This window comes from Paramormyrops kingsleyae, chromosome 4 (assembly GCF_048594095.1).
Source record: "Paramormyrops kingsleyae isolate MSU_618 chromosome 4, PKINGS_0.4, whole genome shotgun sequence".
Classification (NCBI taxonomy): domain Eukaryota; kingdom Metazoa; phylum Chordata; class Actinopteri; order Osteoglossiformes; family Mormyridae; genus Paramormyrops; species Paramormyrops kingsleyae.
In genome coordinates, this window is record NC_132800.1 from 13,570,603 (window position 1) to 13,589,881 (window position 19,279).

Genomic DNA, 19,279 nt, shown 5'->3' on the forward strand with positions numbered 1-19,279 from the left:
TTAACAAGCCTGGAATCTGGAGCCTCCAGACCTCTCGAAAGGAGGGATTGAACCGCAGATATGAAAGCTTCTTAAAAGATGGTCACTCATGAACTATGCCCAGCACTGGAAGGCAAGCTGAAGATCACGGCTTACAGCAGCGAAAATAAGTAGGTTCTGGTTTTCAGTTTTGCTTTCTGTTGAATGGGGTTGAGAACCGCATACCACAAAACATATGGACCAACATTATGACCAACATGAAAGGAGATACCTTTGCATACCAGTAGAAGGAGCTCACGTACCACCAGAGATAAGCATACCATAGTTTGACAACCACTGATTTCGAGCCTACAGAACACATTTTAACACAATGTGGAGAACCATGGCGGCAGGGGTGAGGAAGAGAATTTGGAAATACAATTACAAACGTCAGCTTTATCTTTCCCCAACCGTAGATGTGAGAAAGTCGCCCAACGAAAAAAAGGCCAGAAAAAAAAAGAGATTTTGAGGAGAAGGATGATGAGGAGAATCAGGTTAGCCGGTTAAGGAGGAGGCCAAAGGAAATCAGCTGATGGTCCAGCATGATGGTTGAGATGGACAAGGGCACTCTGTGGAGAAAGAATCCACTAAAACAGGGAGTCCAGTTCTATGGATCTAAGACAGGCCAAGAAGATCCAACCTCCAACTGTCAATTTAAAAAAAAATATTACATTAATGAAGACCGTTAATTTCAGATCAGGACTGAACGTTGTTCATAATTAAAATACGTGTGGGAAACTCTGGGGGGGGGAGGGTGGTAATTGAAATGATACTTTATTCAGGCAAGAAATTAAGCTTTTAACTCATTTGGACCCTCAGAAGAATCATATACAGGCAGTTAGGACACAGCACACGAGCCACAGAGCAAGCAGGTGAAGTATGATTTGCAAACGATGCAAAGAAGTCAGCCTGGACAGATTTAATCTGGTACCGTTTATTAATATGCAGCCAGTGGTCACATGGTTAAGACGTCACTCTCCCCATCCAAGACGTGCCATAGATTTTGGAGGAAACAAGTCAAAGCAGGAATTCCGAAGAAGTCCAAGGATCGAAGGGAAGAAATAAAAAAAAAAAAAAACAGGCAGGGAAAATACTGGGAGTGTCAGGAGATCCCTCGAGCCGTTAAGGATGTTAGCTGGCGGCCAGGCAGCAGAGGTGTGAGTACAGAGCTGTCATTAAAGTCATGGCCAGCAGGGGGAGCCAGAGGTGAAGCCAGGCACTCAGCAACAGAGGCAGCAGAGGCAGCAGGCGGATCGTCGCCACATTCGTTACCTTGCGGTCTCTGGGTGATACCATGGCCCCGGGTCGGATCTCTCGGACCTGGGTCTCGACGCGAGCATGCTCCACAAAACACTTGGCCTCTACGTCCTTGAACGTGCACTTCTGGAAGACCTGAAGGGGTCAAGACGCAGTTGGCGTTTACGGGCCGCTTGATCGTGGACACACCCATGTGGACCGTGGGCAGCCCCTTTGTCTCTAATTAAGCAATTAATACAGCGGCAACACAAGCTATGCATCGCGCTAGATGTCAGCATCTATGTGTGTAACATTTCAAGCTCAGGACGTTTGACTTTGATCCACGTCGTTGCTGGACACATAGACCTTGGTGGGCTCCTGTGGCTTGGAATTGGAGTCTGTTGGAAGGATCTGTATCCAGTCATGCGGTCCAGGATGCAATTCACCAATATCACCAGCAGGGGCGAATAGTGGTCCGTGGAGTTGAAGTGCCTCCCAACAGGAACAGGCTGGCTAGGGGTGGCATGGTGCCAAAGGATCCGTCTGCCACGTCTCTGGCGCCCCCTAGTGGGGATGGTGTCCGTGGCTGGCCCTTTAAGAGGCTGTAACAAGCGTCGCCATTACGTTCCTGCTGCGATGCTTGACGACGACCCCGTCACCGAGCAGATGCTGAGGACGTGTCCCATCCCAGACAGCCTCTCCGGGTGACAGGCGGAGGCCTTGCCAGGGTCGTAGCATGTGAACCCGAGGCCAAACACGCATGCATGTTTTCTGAGTGCACCCCCTCCCCCCCGCTCCCGGTACCTGCAGTTCTGTCATGATCCTGTTTGCGTCGTCCTCCTCATCCCGCACGCCGGATGCCGTGACAGGGGGCGGGCTTAGTGGCTTGGGCTTGCTCTCCGTGGGCGACTTGACCTTCGGTTTGCTTCGCTGGGGGGAGGTGACCTCTTCCTCCTCATCCTGAGTGGCAGGAAACAGCGCAAGGCTGTACATGAGCACCTTCTACACTGTAAGACACCGGCCAACTGCTTCTGTACTTTGCACAGTAAGAAGTAACAAATGGAACGCGAATTCCACTGAGATTCTCCTTTAATCCCATGGGCCATGTTTGCTGCTAATGTCACTAAATCACACTACAATAACCATAATCCATGCCATCAACTGACAGGATTGAAACATTTTAGTTTTAGGAGGAACATATACAGAAGGATGGATGGTTTATTTAAAACATTCTCAGAACATTAATGCAGTCTATTCAGACCACACACCTGAGCGGTGACGGACTCCTTCCTAGCGGTAAAGATGACCTCACCAGATCTCCCCGTGGTCATCCCGGAACCCAGTGTGTAGGTCTTCCTTGGTGGCGGTGGGGGAGGGGACTTGCCAGTTTTCTCTGCCCCCAGCTTGCCGACCTTGTCTGTGACGGCTTGGCTTAGCCTGTCCAAGGTAGGTTTGGGCTCTGTAGGCGGCTTCTGTAGCTTACCAGTTTGGTTCTGCTTGGCTGGTTTTTCTGTTCCAGGCTCGCGGACGCCCTCTGGTGGTGGAACACCTGCATATGTTGTTGTCGATAAAGGAACCAATCACAATAAGGCTCTCAGGTCCACCTCTCCAACCATTCCTTCCAGGTATGCTAAGCTGAGATCCTTGCCAGATGTAGGAGAAGGATGGAGCCGCGGATTAGATGGGCGAGAAGTAAACGACAGGGATCCTGCCAGGAGACCCTGGGGCGACAGGCTGAGAACAGGACTGGAGTTATCTCAGTATGACACATGCGTCCGGCGGCTAGTGGCTGCCATGTCATTGACATGCCGCAACTGGCTGGTTCCCTTTGCGTCTTTCCTGAACAGTCACCTTGAGATCGTGCCAGAACTGCTGCCGGAATTCACCGACTCGCTGCCATAAACATGACAAACAATGCAGAATGGACTGACATGGGTTAGCTGTGCACTGGGGGCTTTCCCTGCATTTGCAGTGATTGGCTATGCTCTCGGAAAGCCAGTGCCGCTCCGCTTTAGCTCGCTGCACGTACCCTCCGAGGATGATGGGTACTCCGTAAGGCTCTGTAAAGCTACATCTCTCTGCACTAACTGGGAAGCCTTTCACAGCTGGTTCAGGCTAATGGGAGGAATGGATTCCACAGGCACACGGCCCAAGCGAACAAACTCAGAATAAATTACACCCAAATCCGCCATGATTCACGACGACATTCTGGCTCTGTCTCCCAACAATCCGGCACGACTTGGATTCCCGCTGCTTACTGAGCGGCTTCATATTCCCTGTACATGTGCTCAGATCCTGATCGCTGGTCACTGGCTGGCTGTTGGGAGACTATGGTCGTGTGCATCACTCCTCATGTTATCTTTGCACATGTTTATATCAGGATCACCTGTCACTAAGTGGGGATCCATGTCACACAGGGAAGGTGACACAGAAAGCTGTACATCACTCTGTTACACATCAGAGGGAGTTTATATAGATTTGTGCATATTTGGATGTGGGTGTTTTCTCTGTGTAAACTAGGGTTGCAAAATTGTGGGAATTTTCCGGTAACTTTCCATATATTCCTGTTAATTCCCATGTAAAGTTTCCAAATTGGAATATCTCCAAAATTCTCCAGCTTAACTTCCCATGGAATGCAAAGTGTCAGGTTTCTGGAAATTTTCCACCCCTTTGCAACTTTAATGTAGACTACTGTTGCTGAAAAGCAGTACAGTTATGTTTGCATTCATCACCAGAGCCAAAGCGGAGTTACCAGAGTCATCCTCTCATTGGTGGTGGCCATCAGCCTACCTAAGAGCAGCGTCTTGCCTGAGAAACATCTAGAAAACAGTGCCTTCTGCTCATATAACATACTTGGCTTGGTGCGTTCAGATTTCAAGACGAACTTGCTGAGGCCCCAGCTCTAAGGTGGGTCAAAGCTCTCACCTGAGGGAGGGCACACCACTTCCTGGGCGTCGACCTCATTCGGCTGGTCAGCAGGGGGCGCTGGAGAGGCCTCATCCTGACCTGTCCGCTCCATGCTGGGGAAGCCCTTCATCATGTTGGCCTGAGCCTCCTGGAGGACCTTCTCGAAGTCCTTGCCATCGTAGTGGGTCATGTTCTGCCTCTTTTCCTCCCAGTCACGCTCCGCGGCCTGTTGGGAATGAGCGGTGATGAGTCACATGCGATGTGTCAGCGCTCAGCATAGTTCTTTCTCCCCCCATGTTAATTTATTATGTTGACTCTGACTTTATAGATGTGATAGGTTTTCCTGGAATGTGATTCCCGGGGTCATTCAGTGAAGCTCTAATAGAACTAAACACATCAAATGGTAAATATAAAATTCCAAAATGAGCTAAAATGCTAAAACACATTAAAATGCAAAATGTGCTAAAAAAAAATCCTTCATAGGGCGAAAGGTCAACAACACAAGCTTAGAAATGCTGGGACGAGTCACATCTTTGGGAAGCACCCAGTCTGGGGCCTACCTCGATAGACATGGCCCTCTGCTGGCTCTTTTCCCTCCTGGTGTGGATCTCCTCAATGAAGAGGGCCCTGGTGTCGGTAGCTGGCGACTCCGGGATGGGGGTGGGACGTTCCCGGGTGGGCGGGGCTACCGGTGTGGAAGGGGGGCTAGCCTGGCACATAGGGGCAATGGACTTCTGGGCCTGTTGCCCCTGGACAGGAGAACTCAGAGTCTGGTGGATGATCAGCGGGGCTTGAGACATGAACTCAGAGCGGATGGCAGAGCCCTGGCCTTCAGGCAGGTGGGTAGGTGGCGAACGGGCCAGCTCTGGGATATCTGCCTCCAGGGGCTCCGTCTCCAGCTCCATCCTGGGCACAGAGACTTCCTGATCTTCCACTGTGCCATTCCTATGCGGCGGGAAAGGAGGCGGGACAATCTTAAGTAGGCAACTCAGTGGCTAACGCACTGGTCACTGATTGGCTGCTAGGAGACTGCAGCCATCTACGCTTGTCCTCATGTTACCTGTACATGTGCTCAAATCCAGAAAATACTGCAGAAAGAAAGTGGAGAAACTTTTAATCTTTTCTTTTTAATACTTCCTCGCATTAGGGAGTTGACTTTAAGTGCTTAAAATGTGCTAAATACACAGAAGTATTTTCAGCTTAACAGGGTTATGGGTTTGAATCCTTCCTGCAGTGTCTGTGCATGGAATTATCTTTAATTAGCGTGTAGTGTGTGTCGATGTACCCTGCGTTGGACTGGCATGCAATCTCAGGGAATCCACTGCCTTGTATCCTGTGCCTGCTCAACTGCTAAATTTCCGTCTCAATAGCACAACAGCGAAACCCTCCTGAGCCTCAAACCAACAACCATACAGTTGATGACCTCTAGGCTGAGCTAATAATCCTTGGTAGAACTGGACAGAAGTGGTGGTGGGGTGGGGTGGGGGGGGGGGAGGGCAGACAACAGGGTGTCCATGGAGAGGACAGACCACTCTAATGAATGAAAACTTCCTCACAGCCATGGGGGAAGAACAAGACCTACACAGATACCTTATGAGACTTATTTTCACCCCCAATGCTCTCAACCTAGAGGCCAGAGACAGACCCCTCCCTGCAGGAGTCTGATTCCCATTGAGACACTGCTGTTGTACCTGTCTTGGGATAGACACCTAAAGCCGAGCCCTGAAGGACAAGCAGATCCAGCATCACCGGGTGACCAGCCTGCTCCTCAGTATCAATGGCGTGACTAAAGAAAATGTCCATGACCTATGACTTATGTTCAAGGGTCCAACAGCAGGGAACCTCATTACCTCTGGAGGCCTCCCAGCATGGTGGTCAAGATCTTCACCCTCTTCAGCATGCTGTCCAGCTTGTGGGGCTCCTCTTTCAGGAAGCGCACTGCCTCCACCTCCACCCGCAGCACCGCCCGCATCTTGGCCTGCAGGGCCGGGAATTCTCCTGCGGGGAGCAAAGAAAATCTGGGTCCAAACATCCCAGCTGGCGCCGAAACATTCCCCCCATCCTGTCAACACCAACCCTGTGACTAATCCACCTTTCCAAATAAAATCTGAGTGTCTGACCCACGGAAGCTTCGAGAAAATGGAGTTCAGAGCAGAATGTACCATGTTCTGAAGATTAGTGGGACGCAGTGGATGGAGCCCAAGATTTGCTTACGCCTGTGAATTCACCTTAATGTCATCAAACTCCACCTCACCCCCCAACCGGGCTCAGATTTTGCTCGGCGTACCTCTGAGCGCCGCCAGGGCCTCGCCGACCTTCTGGAGGCCCACTGCTCCATCCTCCACGTCTTTGAGGGTGACGGACCCATCTGTCCGCAGGCTCTCCACGTACCCCTCCAGGTCCCTGCAAAGCGAAGCGGGCCACAGATCCGTCACCAGTCAGCCTGCGAGTCGAACCTGGCCGGCCTCACAGCAGAAGACAGGCATCAGGGGGCTGGGAGGTGGCAGCAATTTAAATTGTCAATAAAAATCTCAGTTATACGCAACTGATTCCTCACTGGTCTTTGTGGCTTCAATAAAGAAAAAAATTGAGTCATTTAAGGAATTAACCATAGGACTGCTGAAGCCGCACAATATTTTCAAGAATGTCACAAAGTCGCGTGCGTGTTTGTTAAGGAAAACTACTTACTTCAGTTTAGTGTCTTTACCCCATTCAGGAATATTTATACTGGCAAAAAATTTAAAAAAATCTTTGAGGTAAGAATGAGCAGCACCTGTAGTACATAATTACAGACACTGGGGGGCAGTGTTAGTACATCTGTTTCATTATGCTTTAACCTTTGAGTGTCTTGCAGATGTGAGACTTGACAAATTGCCAGCCTAGTGAGAGCAAAGCCCATCTTCCTTTAAAAGAAACAGTCCTACATATTACATGCAATATAGCAAATAGAAACTGCACGATGAAACCTCGCCATCTTCCAGTCCTGGTGTTAGATCTACTGTGCAGCTGGGGGCCATGAACCATAGGCGAGACACTGAGGCTGCAGACAAGCCAAACCTCTGTGCCACTTCAGTACATTTTGAGCTGGACATTTAACTGAACTACAATTCCCATCAGCCCCTGGAGCCTCTGGGACCATAATGACAGATGTGCGTCCTTTTGGCACCAGCCAAAACTCCTGACAGGAGATTGCCAGATTACGTGCTCCACCAGCAGGTGGAAACGTGAACAGGCCCGCAGAGGATTAAACTAAAGCCTTTGTTTCACAACTGACACGCCGTTCCCACCCTGCACCCCGGGGGAGTGTCAATTTCGTGACTAGCAGAGTGGAACCAAGTTTTACCAGTTTAACAGGGGCAAACTTTTGGCGCGCAGTGAGCGTTAAACCCACTAACGAGGCTTGACGCTCTCCTGTGGCATCCCGACAAACGTATCTGACCTTTGACCCCGCCCCTCCCCCCACATGCACCTACACACATCTACACTTAAGTACTTAAAATATGCCTAATCCACAAAAGTATTTTGAGCTTAACTGTTGGGAGATGAGGTCACAACTTTCAGAAATATCCATTCTGTTTATGCTGGAAAAAAAGAAAAATCTCTCCCCTTGTCATCCTGGACTCCATAGTTTGAGTTTGGCTTTCCTGATGATTTTTTTCCTGAGGCCTTTTGAGCAGAAGCCGCAGAGCTGACGAGGCTCCTGGCCCGGCACCAATGCCAACACCCCCCCCCCCCCCTCGACAGGTTTCTGTGTGATATTCATCATGTTTACCGCTGTCTGTTGGATGTACAGTCTGACCTTGCCGCTTAAACGTCTGATCTAAAAACGGATTGGTCACTGTTTGCAGTGGAAGGTTATTTCCGGGGGGGGTGTAGTGCTGGTAATTATCTCATGCTACCAGGTTTGACTGAACAGAAGCCATACCCCATTTACTCACCACTCGGGGAGGGGGGGGGACCAAGAATGGGGATGTTGGGGCCCTTCCATCTGCTCAGAAATCTGCCTATACACCCCCCCCACACACCCAGTACCTACCCCAGCTGTGCCCCTGCCCTCCCCCCCACACCCAGTACCTACCCCAGCTGTGCCCCTGCCCTCCCCCCCACACCCAGTACCTACCCCAGCTGTGCCCCTGCCCTCCCCCCCACACCCAGTACCTACCCCAGCAGTGCCCCTGCCCTCTCCCCCCCACACCCAGTACCTACCCCAGCAGTGCCCCTGCCCTCTCCCCCCACACCCAGTACCTACCCCAGCAGTGCCCCTGCCCTCTCCCCCCATACCCAGTACCTACCCCAGCTGTGCCCCTGCCCCCTCCCCCCCACACACCCAGTACCTACCCCAGCTGTGCCCCTGCCCCCTCCCCCCCACACACCCAGTACCTACCCCAGCTGTGCCCCTGCCCCCTCCCCCCCACACACCCAGTACCTACCCCAGCTGTGCCCCTGCCCCCCACACACCCAGTACCTACCCCAGCTGTGCCCCTGCCCTCTCCCCCCACACCCAGTACCTACCCCAGCTGTGCCCCTGCCCCCTCCCCCCCACACACCCAGTACCTACCCCAGCTGTGCCAGCACCTTCTCCTCCATGCCCAGATACTTGTGACGCTCCTCCTCCACCAGGGCCCTCTGCTTCTGCACTGGATCCTCCAACCGCTGTAGCGTCTCCGCCACCTTGTGGCCGATCTCCTGCTCTGCGTCCTTCAGCATCAGCTGCAGGGTCTCCTGGTTCTGGAGCTGTGTGAAAGAACGTGTACACACACACACACACACACACACACACACACACACACACACACAATCAGGGACATCCCTATGACTGCTACTTAAAACCTGAATGTGATTCCTCGTTTCACCCCCTAAATACAATACAGGCTGCAAACGGGATGTGTTCCATAAGTCAGTCCAAGTCGTATTTATAGGTAAGTAATAATACTGATAATAATACATGTATGTACAGACAGCACAGAACTGTACCTCACGCTGACGGACTGCTGAAGCCGCACAATATTTTCAAGAAAGTCACAAAGTCGCGTGTGTGTTTGTTATTGCAAACCATTGTATTTATCCTGGATTTTTAATATAATAGGCTTTACGGCGGTCCGTTTGTGTAAGTACAAGTTGTCCGTAAGTCATGCGTTCTTAACCCAGGAACTTCCTGATTGATTACATGCAAATATAAAGAGAGGTGACATTGTGGCAGAAAAGTTCTTGTAGGGAAAGTCACACAAAGCAGTGTCTATCCCTGTTAATGACATTTGCTTATCAGAAATACACGTGTGTGACGCATTCTACCAGAGATAACCATACCCCTCATCTAAAACGAGCACCCCCCCCCACCCCTTACCCTTTTCAGATTTCCCCTGCTGCATAACACAGCAGCCAATCACGAGGGGATATAAATTACGCATTCCCAAGCATGTATTTGTTCTGTTTGCTTCTGTGGCCCCATGCAAAAAAAAAAGTCACTTTTGGGGTGTAGTGACTCTTTGTGACCAGCAGAGGACCAACCTCAGGGACCTCAAGCAAGTGGTGGTACGCAGCACTGCTACATGTCCCCAGATTACAAGCAGCAGCACAGAAAGCACCGTAAGCCTGTTTCACAAGCATGCTGATATGTATATAACGTGAAGATCAGACAGCACTGGGGAAGCATTCTCTTGAAGGTGTTCTCCAGTTCGCCCTCAAAGTGGATCTGCACACACTGCCTGTCAAAAGTTGACGTGTGCAACAACGCTGATAACATTTGACAGGCCGCGCAAATGGGAGGCTGTTGTCATGGGAGCCCTGCTTGCGGAACCTCTGCGTCATGGAAACGCTTGTCACTGAGCCTTTGTTCACGAAACACTTCATCAAGGAATCCCTGGCGATGAAACCACTCACCATGGAAACTCTGTTCATATAACCCTCATCACAGAAACCCTGTTCATAGAACCCTCGTCACGGAAATCCTGTTCACGGAAACCCTGTTCACAGAACCCTCATCATAGAAATCCTGTTCACGGAACCCTCGTCACGGAAACCCAGTTCACGGAACCCTCGTCATGGAAACCCTGTTTACGGAACCCTCATCACAGAAACCCTGTTCATAGAACCCTCGTCACGGAAACCCTGTTCACGGAACCCTCATCATAGAAACCCTGTTCACGGAACCCTCGCCACGGAAACCCTGTTCACGGAACCCTCATCACGGAAACCCTGTTCAGGGAAACCTCGTCACGGAAACCCTGTTTACGGAACCCTCATCACAGAAACCCTGTTTACGGAACCCTCGTCACGGAAACCCTGTTCACGGAACCCTCGTCACAGAAACCCTGTTCACAGAACCCTTGTCACGGATACCCTGTTAATGGAACTCCAGGGCCTGCTGTTGTACCCTTGAGCTGCCTACATCCATCCAGCTGTATTAAAGAGTGATGCACAAAAGGGAAGATAGGAGGAGCCAGAGAGCACAGGCAGGTTCGCAGACACTGAAAGGAGCGGCGGCCTCACCTGCATCTGCCGCATCTGGTCCAGCTGCAGCCGGAGGTCCCCCACACTGCATCTGAAATGGGTCAGGCTGAGCTGAATGGAGGCGTGGTCTAACGGCGTCGGGGGGGGAGTAGGGGTGCTCTCCAGCTGGAGCCCGTGTACTGGGGACACTGCTGCGGATAAACAAGGGGGTGGATGAAGCTAAGCGCCCGAAAGAGTAGATGCCCTGAGTCAAGCACAAACGGCACAAAAACTCCAACAGGTTTGTTAAATCCAGTGGCATAAGTGGGTTAAATGAGCTTTGGGTGATGTGTAAATAATAATTAAAGGGCTCTGCACGCAGAGAGACCTTCGCTCTGCCGAAAAACAGAATCCCTCCGAAGTAAAGGACTAAAACCTGAAATGCAGAGAGCAGTTATCAGCTGGGCTGGATTCAGAGTGGACACACACACACACACACACACACACACACACACACACACACACAGTGCCAAGAAAGAGCAGGTCCAGCACAGCCCCTGATAAGGGCCTCAGGGGATTTTAGGAAGGGGGGAGGCAGAGCTTGAGAAGAACAAGGACACATCCTATCGGAGCTGAGTGTTCTGCAGCATTGAATGACAGCGGGCCCCCCCCCCCCTCCTCATGGCTCTTCCAGCACCTGCGCCTGGGGGCACTCGGGGCAAATTCCAAGCTTGGTGTTTCCCCAAAGTCCTGGGGTTTGACAGGTTCTTGGCCAGATGCTGACTGATGCTGGATGTGATGTCGCTGTTTGTTTGCAATCGGACCCAAAAAGGCATCAGTGTCACCACACACCACAGAATCACTGTCCCCAAACGGCGACACCGAGCTGGACTGGGACGCCTGCCGCTGTCCCATCAGGGAGGGGGGTGCGGAATGTGAAGAATGCAAGGCAGTGAATGGGAGTAATCCTCAACTCCCCCCCCCCCCCAGCCTGACTACTCTCTGCTGCGAAGCCAGTCATTGTGCCGTACCCACCCCCCCACACACACACACACAACACCCCCACCCAATGTGTCTGTACTGGGCGGGAGGGGGTCAGGCACACAATCCCAGAAAAGGAGTCAGCTGGGTGGGGTGGGAGGGGGCAGCCAAAATCGGGTCCAACTACATCTGCGGGAATTCCGATGCATCTCGGCCAGGAACGCGAATGCCGACCCAATTTCCTTTGCGACACTCCTTAAGGTCAAGCTCCTTCCCCCGCATCCAACAAGGAACACAGCACTGGTTCCCTTCCGGATTTCAGCACACGTAACGTAAAAGCTGGCCCATGCGGGATTTACCTGTGCAAGGAAGGTTGCCCAGTGGGCTAACAGCCTCACCAGCACAGCTCACGCTCTGCACTGGGGACGATGCTCCTGGCGGCCAATCGCTGCAAAGAGAAAGGCAGGGAGAGGAGTCAGTCATAGCTACAGGGGCCAATCAACAGTGAAGGGAGAGGAAGCCAGGCAAATGAGCAGAGTCACGGACAAGCGGGTGGCCAATCGGGTGGGGAAATGGACAATAGGTGGGCGAGGCTAAGGGTGGATAAATGGGCGGGGTTATGAATAAGTCGACAGGCAAACAAGGAGGAATATGGACAGAAAGGCGGGCCAGCTGGGGGGGGGCAGGGTTACAGAGACAGGTTGGCCGATGGGCGGGGCTATGGAAGGGCGGGCACACGAGAAGACAGTAGGGCACTGCGACGCTGATCTCACACTCTGCTGGAATAACAGGCCTCATCCTAAATTCAGGCATCTGACACATCCGAGGCGTTTCTGTCCTCCCAACATCTGGCAGCTTCATTAAGGCCTCTTTTTCCCTTCTGGGATTAATACAGTTTATCTGCGTAACAGCACCTGAAACAGGCTGCTTAACAGTCACTTGCGGGGACACGGCGGCTGGCTCAAGGCATGTAGGTCTGGAAACTGGCGTGACCGAAAAATAAAGGTGTGGCTGCGGTATTTGTGCAGTTTTGCGTTACCTTGAGTGTCCCACCCACACACACACACACACACACACACACACACACACAATCCCTCAGCGGATCCCTCTGAGAGGGACACACCCTAAGCCACCCACGCGCGGGGGGGGGCTGATCTCGCGTTTCATGTGCCGCCCTTCAGTTTCACTAATCCCGTCCCGAGTCAACCCCACACGCACCTGACACCCACCCCCCATCCCCGCACACGCCCCCACTCACCCGCTCAGCTCATTGGTTCCCTGGACGCCGGGCGTCTTCATCAATGCGTGCTGGACCAATCCAGTCAAGCTGGCAATCTGCTGCTCCATAGCCTTCATCCGCTGCCTGTGTGATATGGCAAAGGGGACTTTTACTGTGAAATCCCTACACTGGGATTAGGAGCTTGCTAAAATGTCAAAATAAAAGGGCTCTGGATATCTCTGCTTTTCTCCTTAGCCTGTATTGTGAAATGGAACACTTAAGAAAAATATTATCTAGTACACGGGAAATGAGTTTAAGGTGTGCACATAATACAGAAATTTTATTTAAAAAATTTATTGCACAATAAATTCCACAGCCTTGAAGTATATAGTATACATAAAATTTAAAATGCATAAAACATTAAAATGACCAAAAGCAATGTGGAATTTTTTGCACAAGGGTTCTCTGTTAAAACCCAGTGTTACAGATTTAAAATGAACATCGTTAAAGCAACAGTTTCCAACGGTTGTACTCCCCGGGGGAGGGAGGGGGGGGGGGGAGTCTGGGTGGGAAACAGGCCTGAACGTTCTGCACAGACTGACGTGTTTGAAAGGTGCTCTTGGGATTTAAATTCAATCTGAGGAAGACGAGCTCTCAGGGACAGTAGGATCTGTAGGCCGGTCCTCTATGTCGACCCCAACACCGAGCAGTGTTTCATGATGATGGAAAATACGGCGGCATAAGCTGGCGAGGGAGCAGACGACGGATGAGATTGGGGGGGCTTACCTCGTCTGGGGGTCGTTTGGGGATGGGGGGGTCCCATGGCCTTGCAACGGCAGGAGGTCTGGAGAGGTCATGCTCCCACGGGCTTTACCCAGGCTGTCCACGCTATCCTTCCGGAAAGACTGGCGGATGGGCGACGCCCGCTCCAGCTGGAGACTGGCCTCACCCCGGTGCGGGGACGGCGGCGGGGTTTTGCAGGCCAGGCTGGGCAGCTGGGGGTCCACGAACTTCCTGGATTTCTGCCTGTAGAGGGCGGGGTCCTCGTAGGGGCTCGGCACAGGCCGCCGTTGGTAAGGTGGCACGGGCACATGGTCCACAAGGTCGGCGGGGTGACTGCTGTGCGACGAGGCGATGCTGAGCCGGCCCTCATGCAGCAGGTAGGGGTCCCCGTACAGCGAGTCGCCGCGTGCCAGCGTCGCCCCCTTCAGGCCCACGTCGTCGTCCGGCTTGACGTCCCGCCGCTCCAGGATGGCGCTGGGGCAGGGTGACGCGGCCCGCCCGGGGGATACATTGGCCAGCCGCTCCCTGGGGAGGGTGGCTCCACCCGGCAGGGTGCCCGAGCGTGGCCCATAGGGGATCCGGGACGGTGAGGGGGGCATGGAGTGGGGGGAAGGAGGGGACAGCGGGCCCTGTATGACGTGGGGGGAGGGCGGCTGCCTTAGGGAGTGCTGACCATCCCGGGAGGCATACATCATCTGTGGGGGGGGGGGGGGGCAGTAAAACATTAAATTACTCCAATTTCTGGACAAACGCATTCCCTTTGATTATGGGTTTTTGGCCACTGTGCATTTTTGCTCAGGCACCCTGGGTGGTCACCTATTTTCTTCTGTATTCTGCCTACGTGAACCAACCGGTATCTGAAGTGGCCCGACCACTCTTAAATTTCGCTTAAGGTTTCAAAACACCCCAACCCAAAGTCCCCCCCCCCCCCCTTCCTTTCTCCGGGACGATGGAGCCTTCTGGAGTGTCAGGGAAACCAGCTGAGACCTGGGATGAGCCTCATTCAGATTTGACATGACAGCTGTCACATGTAGCTTAACGCCGGTAAAAATAAAAAATAACAAAAAGGACAGCGGGCCGGTTTCACCAGTGTAGCGAGCTACCGAAACACAAGTGAGTAACAAGAAAGTGTGACAGAGAGCGGGCATGCTCGCACGCCTCCCGCTCTGCGGCAAAGCAGACACCGCCATCTCTAAAGTACAGGGCTAAGGAGCCTATACTTTGTGGAAGCTAAACGTGGACATTCATTTAGCGCCGTGCTTCTCTGGCTGTATATTTCGTAGCCTGGCCCGGAACGTGGCGCCAGATGGCTCTGGCTCCACATCAGCCACCTCCGAGTTCCACGCAGCTCCACGCGCTCGTTCTCAGGCCATAAACGGTTAATCCCAAACAGGGAGGGTCCGGGCAGGCTGAGAGGGCCCGCAGAGAACACGGTTACAGTTCCATAAAGCATTAGGGCCCGCGGCGGGCCGGTGGAGAGGTTTGTTCCAGCGAGACAGAGGCACCGCCCCTCTGCGAGTCCGGACCCATCCGGAAAAAGGAAAACTGAACCGAGAGCAGCGGCACCAGGCGGCACAGGTTAGTTGGGTCGAATCCTGCTACACATACTCTGTAGAAACTTACACCAGCGTCGTTAGCATTAGCGTGATTAGCATAGGTGTAATTTGCATTAGCATGATCAGCAATGCTGTGATTGGCATAGCAGAATCAGCATTAACGTGATTAGCATCCGCCATCTTGCCCTCTATAATCATTTTGCTTGATGCAGTATTAAAGTGCGCCATCACGCAATAGCTACACCACACCGGCAGTTACAGGTAACGGCACAAATCATAAATGGGATTAGCCCTTCGACCCTTTCACCTCGTGTGACATGAAATGATACTTTAATAATAATGAATGAAGCTGTCATTTAATTTTTAATAAAATTGATACTTTAAGTACCCGACAAGCCAGGATAAGCGGCCGAAAATGGATGGATGGATGAATGAATGGATGCTTTAATAATAATATTCATTCTTCAACTTACAGGCAAGTATAAAGTCTGTTTTCCTGTTGAAAAGAACAGTTGGTGTCCTGTGTCAATCATCCCCCCTACCCCAGTAAGGTCAGGTAACCCCTTGTGTTCATGAACAGCTGTGGGCCCCGACCCGAAAAGAGATCTGGCTGGATGTTCTGTTCCTAAACACCAGGCGCTCCTCAATGTGCCGTTCACAGACACGCCTCCCCCACCCCAGCGGGGCGGCATTTGCCCAATGATCCGGGTCTGCTGCATGGCGTGGATGGACGGGCAGGCTGAACAAGCCCCGTGGGGAGTTTTTGGGTTGGAAGAACACCGCGGCGGGCCAGTAAACAAGAAACAAACCCAAAACGGCAAGCAGCCCGGCCCGGATACATAAACAAAGGCTCCATTCAGCCAGAGACGAGGGTGACTCCATCCTACAGCTTCACGTAGCCTTTCTCGGTAAGCGGGAGGGTTTGTTTTCATGGTCGGGACCTGACAGTCACCTACGGCGACCCCCCAAGTAATCTTGCGCCTCCGCTGCGAAAAGGTCAACCCTAACAAAGGGGGCAGTTGGAGGGACGTTTGCCCCTTTGGCGGTCCCTGTCTGGGCTCTTCTGTTCTCCGTTTTGGGGTCACCCCATCTTCCGTTTCAAGCCTGAGACTAAGTCACATGGTCTGACTTTTCTGCCGAGATGCTGGCAGCAACAGGCTGGGAATCAAGCCCCCCCTCTGCGTAGCCAAGAAACGCACTTCAAAAGGACAACGAACCGGCCTACACCAACTCCAGTGGAACTGGGTAATGGCATGCAGCTAAAGTGTATGCAAAGGCAGCAACGGAGAGAGAGGGATGAGCAAACGGGTCGGGAAAGGCGGTCGAATGTAGAGCCACGGGGGGGGCGTGGCCACCTGGAGAGGCGGGGTCTACAGACGCCGCAAGCTATCGCAGCTCGTACACCGCGTACACACCACCACCCTCGAGCTGGGATTACTGATGGCAGGCGTGTCAACAATCTGTCTTCATAACACAAAGGTGAGCACCGACGCACCAGTCAGCTGACCTGCTCTTGCCACCACGCGCGATTCCATAAAGCTGGCCGAACTCCCAGCCATCACTGCTAACTGGAATTACAAGCACTGGCAGTACAATGAGGGGATCGTCACCATGGGTACCAACCTGCTAACATGATCGGAACGTCGCCATCGATCACAAACTGCGCTCGCGGATGCGATCAAGCCAACGGTCTAACGTAGATTGGATTATTTGACAGTGGGAGGTGTATACTGTATGTGGCCAGCTAGACTGAACAAGGGCGAATGGGACCCCATAAACCCTATAGGCAGCTGGAGGAAAATGACACACCATCCACAAGCAGCAGTAGCCTGAGTGACAGTGACAGCCGCCTTGCCTCCCATTTAGATACGACGACAGGTCATTGTTTTGCCGTCTTCGATGCGTCACTCTGCTGTTTTATAAGCCATCGTTACAGGCTGGTCTTCTGAATGCCTTCAGGAAGATTTGCAAAAATGGGCACGAGGTAGACAGATAGGGGATGGGCAGGTGTGTCCTCCATCCATCATGGGCTAAAAGAAGTTAAGTGACGAGTCCTCAGCACCCTAATCACCGATAAAAAGCCATGTCGAGCTCCTGTCCCAGCTATGCATGCGACACAGGCGTTTGCTTTCTTTGTTCAGTACTCATTACTCAGTACTCAGAAGTAGATCCCTAGGAGTTGGTTGTTTTGCTTCAAGCAAAAAGGCTGACAGATTAGTTTTGGTATGTCACCCGGTGTCATATGACCCTGCTCAGCACGCCGGTGACGTCCCCATGACACATCTGCCTGTTTCGCCACACCCTCACATGGAACAGACCCAAAATTACCCTTTAAGGCATTCGCTCTTTATGGGTGCAAGTCTCTGCCCCCCTGATCAGAGACATCCCTTCCCCTCCAGTCCCAGAAGCCTGACCCCAAATCACAGGAGCCGGCAGATCCCGCCTTATAAACCACCTACAGTCCGCAACCCGCAAAATCACAAAAGCTGTTCCAGTTTACTGACAATTGACTCGAGCATCCAGAGTGAAAGCAAAACCGAAATGGCGACTGTGTGACCCTGAGTGGAAACACTGCAGGAGCCTGACAGGTATCATCGGGTGGGGAATTAAGCCAGCACGCCCTGCTGCTCCGGCTGAGCTGACCTCTGACCTTTCCAAAGTGACCTCTGACCTTTTCCGAAAATGAGCACCGTGTGAATTTTATCCCCCACTCCTCATGCTGTCCTGCACCGTCACAACTTGCATTCCATCTGTGGCGTTCGGACGTCAGGGGATTGAGATGACGGAGAACGTCCGTGAAACATCAACCAAGAACACTTCCAAAGGGCGCCGCTGTTGTGCTTTTGAAAAGACTGGTTCACACCAAAAAAATTATCTACATCTGAAACTTCTAAGCCGCTTCAGATGACGGAACGTACCCTATTAATCCAAACCCTAACCGTAACCCAAACCCCTGATCTTAGAATAACATAAAAGGCTTCACTACATAGGAGACAGCCACCATCTACTGCACCAGACTCTCCCAAGTGTGCAAGCGTCCCGAAACAGGCAGAAAAGTGTGGACACTGACACTTTGAGGGTGGACCAGAGGTGGATGTAGTTCTGAGCAATGAGACGAGACTGAAGTGTGTGACACAGAGATGGAGCAGGATCCAGCTGTGGAGGGGGGGCGTATCCCATCATGCTCGGGGCACTCACCCTGGCATCTCCATTGGCTGGCCGTGGGCTGTGGCTGAAGGCATGCACGGGGTCCTTGTGGTAGACCTTCAGGCAGGCGTGGTCTGTGATGTTCCTGCAAGAAGCGAGGTCACATGGTCAGCACGGAACACAGCCGAGTGACGTTACAGAAAAACACGTTTAAAAGATGGCCGTCGGCGTAGTGGGCTTTATGGTCAGGGCCATCCCATAATGAATGGGCCTGAGTTTTGCCAATAGAGATCTGCTCATTTGGGCCCAGGATCCTCTCTGGTGGTCAAATGGAATTTCCACCCCCAGAGTCGGGGGGGGGGGGGGCATTCAGTGAAGTCAGTAATGTGGCACAGGGTAAAGGGCACTGTTTTTTATGGGGTGGGGTCACACCCATCTGAAGAATACCAGGTTAAGGAAAGCTTTTTTTTGGGGGGGGGGGGGGCTGGGTTTCTGAAACCAAATGAACACTATGCTTTTTGTCTCTGTCAGAGCTCCATTGCCGGGAACAGCACACTGGCTGGGGTGGTGGGGGTTTTGTCTTGGCTGGGGAAGTGGGACGGGGGCACAAGACATAGCTAAGCCCCCCCTTTCCAACACAGCACTGCCGGGAAACAGACGACCACCCGGAATCCGTGTAATATCTGCCATTCTGCAATGCTAAATAAAAAAGAAACAACACAGCTCCCCCCCCAAAAAGTTTCCCACCCCCACACTACCACACACACACAGAAATGGCATCTCTCACACTGCAGCCAACTCCAGGTGAAGATGCAGAGCACTGACGCTCCCTCAGAGTTCATAGTTCAGCAGCGGTCAGCGGTCACCCCATTGTGTGAGCGTGTGTGGATTACATTTATATTAAATTGTGGGGACCAAATGTCCCTCACAATGTAATAAAAAACAGTTTTTTTGACGCTGTGGGGACCATTTTCCAGGTCCCCACAAAGATCTGTGAATGCAA

At 52.3% G+C, this 19,279-nt stretch overlaps 1 protein-coding gene across 18 annotated transcripts in view; it reads right to left on the minus strand.

Moving 5' to 3' along the window:
* Positions 1-19,279, minus strand: part of LOC111858558 (sickle tail protein homolog) — a 107,135-nt gene that overhangs the window by 5,446 nt on the left and 82,410 nt on the right. For 17 of the 18 annotated variants that reach the window (XM_072710706.1, XM_072710704.1, XM_072710702.1 and 14 more), the window contains 13 exons: positions 18,328-18,421; positions 13,577-14,268; positions 12,830-12,934; positions 11,931-12,019; positions 10,651-10,802; positions 8,720-8,895; positions 6,449-6,564; positions 6,012-6,159; positions 4,722-5,106; positions 4,180-4,387; positions 2,523-2,803; positions 2,059-2,214; positions 1,291-1,410 (listed from right to left, as the gene is read on the minus strand). In XM_072710706.1, coding sequence (XP_072566807.1) covers positions 1,291-1,410; positions 2,059-2,214; positions 2,523-2,803; positions 4,180-4,387; positions 4,722-5,106; positions 6,012-6,159; positions 6,449-6,564; positions 8,720-8,895; positions 10,651-10,802; positions 11,931-12,019; positions 12,830-12,934; positions 13,577-14,268; positions 18,328-18,421 — 2,722 coding nt within the window. The remainder of the gene's footprint in view (positions 1-1,290; positions 1,411-2,058; positions 2,215-2,522; positions 2,804-4,179; positions 4,388-4,721; positions 5,107-6,011; positions 6,160-6,448; positions 6,565-8,719; positions 8,896-10,650; positions 10,803-11,930; positions 12,020-12,829; positions 12,935-13,576; positions 14,269-18,327; positions 18,422-19,279) is intronic. The other variant, XM_072710701.1, reaches the window with a different exon arrangement.